This window comes from Cynoglossus semilaevis, chromosome Z, assembly GCF_000523025.1.
Source record: "Cynoglossus semilaevis isolate Cse_v1.0 chromosome Z, Cse_v1.0, whole genome shotgun sequence".
Taxonomy (NCBI): Eukaryota; Metazoa; Chordata; class Actinopteri; order Pleuronectiformes; family Cynoglossidae; genus Cynoglossus; species Cynoglossus semilaevis.
The window spans coordinates 13,720,112-13,723,973 of NC_024328.1; the positions used below are offsets into that span (position 1 = coordinate 13,720,112).

General features: G+C 45.3%; 1 protein-coding gene across 1 annotated transcript in view; it reads right to left on the bottom strand.

Annotated features, from left to right (window-relative positions):
- The window catches only part of LOC103397964 (nucleus accumbens-associated protein 2-like), a 7,975-nt gene extending 4,130 nt beyond the window's left edge, over positions 1-3,845 (bottom strand). The window contains exons 1-3 of the mRNA XM_008336419.3: positions 3,730-3,845; positions 1,643-2,289; positions 351-580 (exon numbers count right to left, since the gene is read on the bottom strand). Coding sequence (XP_008334641.1) covers positions 351-580; positions 1,643-2,101 — 689 coding nt within the window. The 5' untranslated portion in view covers positions 2,102-2,289; positions 3,730-3,845. The remainder of the gene's footprint in view (positions 1-350; positions 581-1,642; positions 2,290-3,729) is intronic.
- Between the last annotated feature and the right edge of the window lie 17 nt (positions 3,846-3,862).

A 3,862-nucleotide genomic window follows, 5' to 3' on the forward strand; every position in this document is an offset into this window, starting at 1 on the left:
GCAGGAATTAAAGAAAGGAACACAAATATCTTCTTCAACAGCTCTGAGTTCGCCTCTGTTTTTAGTTCTTACAGGCATCTGCTGCCACCTAGTGGAAAATGTTTTCATTGTTTAATTACATCATTTCCCACAGTACACCTGGTGATCTATCACAGCACACTAATGTTTAGAACCGGCTCCAATAGAAATCAGAATGCGCCCCCTGGTGGCTTTGTATATAATATTGCTTCACTAATTACAGACAAAATGAAAAAACAAACAAGTATTAGACGTGTATCATTATTAGTATACGTTAACTATGACGACTGTACAGTAGCAGATCACGTTAGCCAATCATTCAACGTCCTGACCTGGCCTCCTCCCCGCCTCCTGCTGCTCCTCCTCCGGTCACCTCAGCAGGAGGAGTATCAGCTCTCTCCTGTTTGATTCTGCTCACAGCTAACAGCAGCTCCTCTGGACTCAGGGCCGCCTGGTCAGGATTCCCCTCCTGCAGCTGGGGGGCGCTGTGCTGCTGCAGCTGCTGCTGCTGCTGCTGGACCATCGGTGTGTCAAAGCCTGCGATCTCATCCGCTGAGGTCGTCTGTAAAACGTGAATTAAAATTCAATTAAAATGTGATAATGACTGAAAAACACCGTCATATCGTTGTATAATGACGTGACGTTTTTATTTTTTTTTTTTTTTTAATATTTTAAAAATATATTTTCCACAGTATTTGTCTATACTAAATCTTCAGTTGATGTTCCTGAAACGTCCAGGAGGTGCTGCTTTGTCCTCAAGAACCGAAGTGCAGCCGGCAGTAGCACCGAGACGTCGTCTAACTCTAACCAGACCGTACTGTCTGCCGTTCCTGGTTAAGAATGTTCACTCAGTTCCATAATTCTCATACGAAACTTTTTTTTCCCCCCGTAAAATTGACAGCAACAGAAACGCGTGTCTGGAATTACAAATTACTTTACAAAACGACGTACAAATGACGCAAAATCTGGACGGTCCGTCGCTATTTTACGCCGTACATTTATGAAACATAATTTACACAAATTCCAAATAATATTAATAACAAAAAAAAAGAATTAATCCAAATATTTTATTTATTTTAATTGGTTGTCTGCGTGACTACTGTTTTATTTTGAAAAATGACCGATCCTAATCACGTCCGTTATTATTTGTTTTTTTTTTTTTCATTTTTACGACTTTTACGAGATTCTAGTGCCATTCAAGAGATGAATCCGCAAAAATAAAGCCTAAAAAAAAAAAAAATTACATTTTAGAAGCTTCTTAAAAGTCTTCGGCGTCCACTGAGGAGACAGAGGCAGACCCATGATTCAAGTGCATGCTCTGCATAATAAGTGGCAGCCTCTGATTCAGCATTAGAGTGAGTTGTTTTTTGGGGTTTTTTTTAGCACTTTAAAATTTGTTTTCCTGTCCACCGTTTCATTTTATCCCACTTTGTTTACCGGCCGCACCTTGGCTGATGGCCGCTCTGTGACAATATTGTCTTACAGTAATTGATCTGTGGCAGAAGAAAGTTTCCACTGATGTAGCCCACTGAGGGTTAGCTGGAATGCTAACTGCGTCAGTGAAAAAAAAACAGAAATAAAAAAGTTTTTTTTTTTAAGCAAAACAATTTGCGTTTTTTCAAACCTGTGAGTCACAGCACAGGGGTGAAGAAGAGGAGGAGGCCTTCATCATCATCAACTCCATGCCTCGCTCCACGATGTTCTGGATCTGCAGGTACCCCGCCGTATACATGAGCACCAGCTGCTCGCTGGCGGCCATGCTGAGGCGTCCGGTGTAGCAGAACGACAGGATCTGCTGGAAACACGTCGGGGTGACGGAGGACGGCAGCTCGAACACCGCCTGGGAGGAGGAGGAAGAGGTGGCGGCGGAAGAAGAGGAGGAAGAGGAGTCCGCGGCGGAGCTGAACAGGTCCCTGAAGTACAGGGAGGAGGCGGCCAGGACGGCGCGGTGGGCCTTGAAGGCCTGACCCTGGACCAGAATGGAGACGTCGCAGTAATGACCCAGCTGTCGCTGCTGGTTCAGGCTGCCCAGCACGCTGCTGCCGAAGTCTGGGATCTCCACCTGCATCATTGAGTCGGACATGGCGGCGGCTGGAGGACGGCGGGACGGCAGGACAGGTAGCGAGCGAGGATTCAAACTGACGGGGAAGTTGGAAGTTACACTGGGCACTCTAGGTGTCAGGGACGCCGAAAGTGTCGCCTCCGAAGCATTTTAGATACATAACGTTGTCGAAAGGTCAGAGGTCACGGCCGGAACAGGTTGTAGAGAATCTGAAGCGGGAAAAGAAGTCGATCAGGACTGAGGTCAACGCAGGTCAGGAACAGATGTGACCAGAAGAATCAAAACTAGAAACGTACGCTTTTTACTTTTGGTATTTTACTGGATTGATTTATAGATCTAGAACTTCTAGAACTCTGTAGACTCTGTGTTGGACGTCACCAGATTAAATTAAAGTGGAATTCATTTTCTTCACTTCGTCTTCACTGTTTTTCAAACCGACGACCCCAAAACTGATGGAGCAGGAAGAACTAAAGCTGTGGTTCTCTAACCATGGTGCACAGAACCACTGCTGGTACTCAGACGCTTGTATTGTGTTTGGCTGATATAAAATTGAATTTTTTTTTTCTGTAATTTTTTTTTCTTAATAAGTAGATGATATTTGGTGAGACAAATATTTTTTTAAAGGCAGAAATAATGAGAGTACCACTGTTCTTGAGGTTAAAGGTCATTCATGCTAGTGATGTACCAATGTCTACCCTCAGGGGGCGCCAGTGAGTGGCTAAATAATTGGTTCGCTGGGTTAAATTTTTTTTTTTCAAATTAAGGAACAAATATTTCAAAATGTGTCCAAAAATATTTCAACGAAAAACTTCCTTTCGGAGACACTGGAAAACCGACTGGTTCTAGTACTGGACCACTGAGTAAAGTACATGACAAGGCAGACTTCAATTGACTGGAATAGCTACTACACAAGGCAATGTGAATATACAGTAGACCAGAGGACCTTCAACACATAGTTGAAAGTCCTCTGGTCTGTCCCCCGACCCCTAGCTTGAAATGTGGCATCTTTCCATCCCTGCTGGTTCTGGGTTTGTTGGTATTTTCTCTCAACTCAACTGTCAAGTACAGTCTAGTTCACACTCTACTGTACTGTGTACTACTGTATACCACAGAGTACAGCCTTCAGAGTCCACTGGAGTTCAGTAAGGACTAAAGCAGTCCAATAAAGTTTGTCAAAGTCTATGCTGTCCAGTACCGTTCCAAAGAGTACGGTACGGTCTGGTACGGTCCAACAGAGTGAACAACTTCTGGTACGGTACAGTCGTTACAGTCTGACCGAGTCCAGTACAGCCTGGTGCAGTCCGGGACACTCCAGGACTGGAGTCCATAATCCAAGTCCAGAACCGTGAACCAGGGATTTTTTTTTTCCCAGTGTAGCAACAACACAGAGTTGGAAGGAGAAAAACTGTGAGACTGTGAAGTATAAGACAGGCAGGTGGACAGGGCCTGCGCACAAACTGACTGACAGTTGGACTGACAGGAAGACAACACACGCACAGAGAGAGACCAGGGGGACAGGAGTGTCAACAAAGGAGAGAGACAGGGACAGGTGACAGGGACACAGAGAGACAGGCAGGCAGAAAGTAGGGACACAGTTAGAGAGATGGACAGACAGACAGACGTGTGGACAGAGAGAGACAGTCCCTCACCTCCTCTTTGGTCCCCCGTCCACTCTTGTCCTCATCCATGCAGCGGGCAGGACGGCAGGCAGGGAGAGGTTTTCTTCTCCTCCTCAGCTCAGTCAATGCATCGTCTGGTGTGTCACAGAAAGGGGGGTGGGAT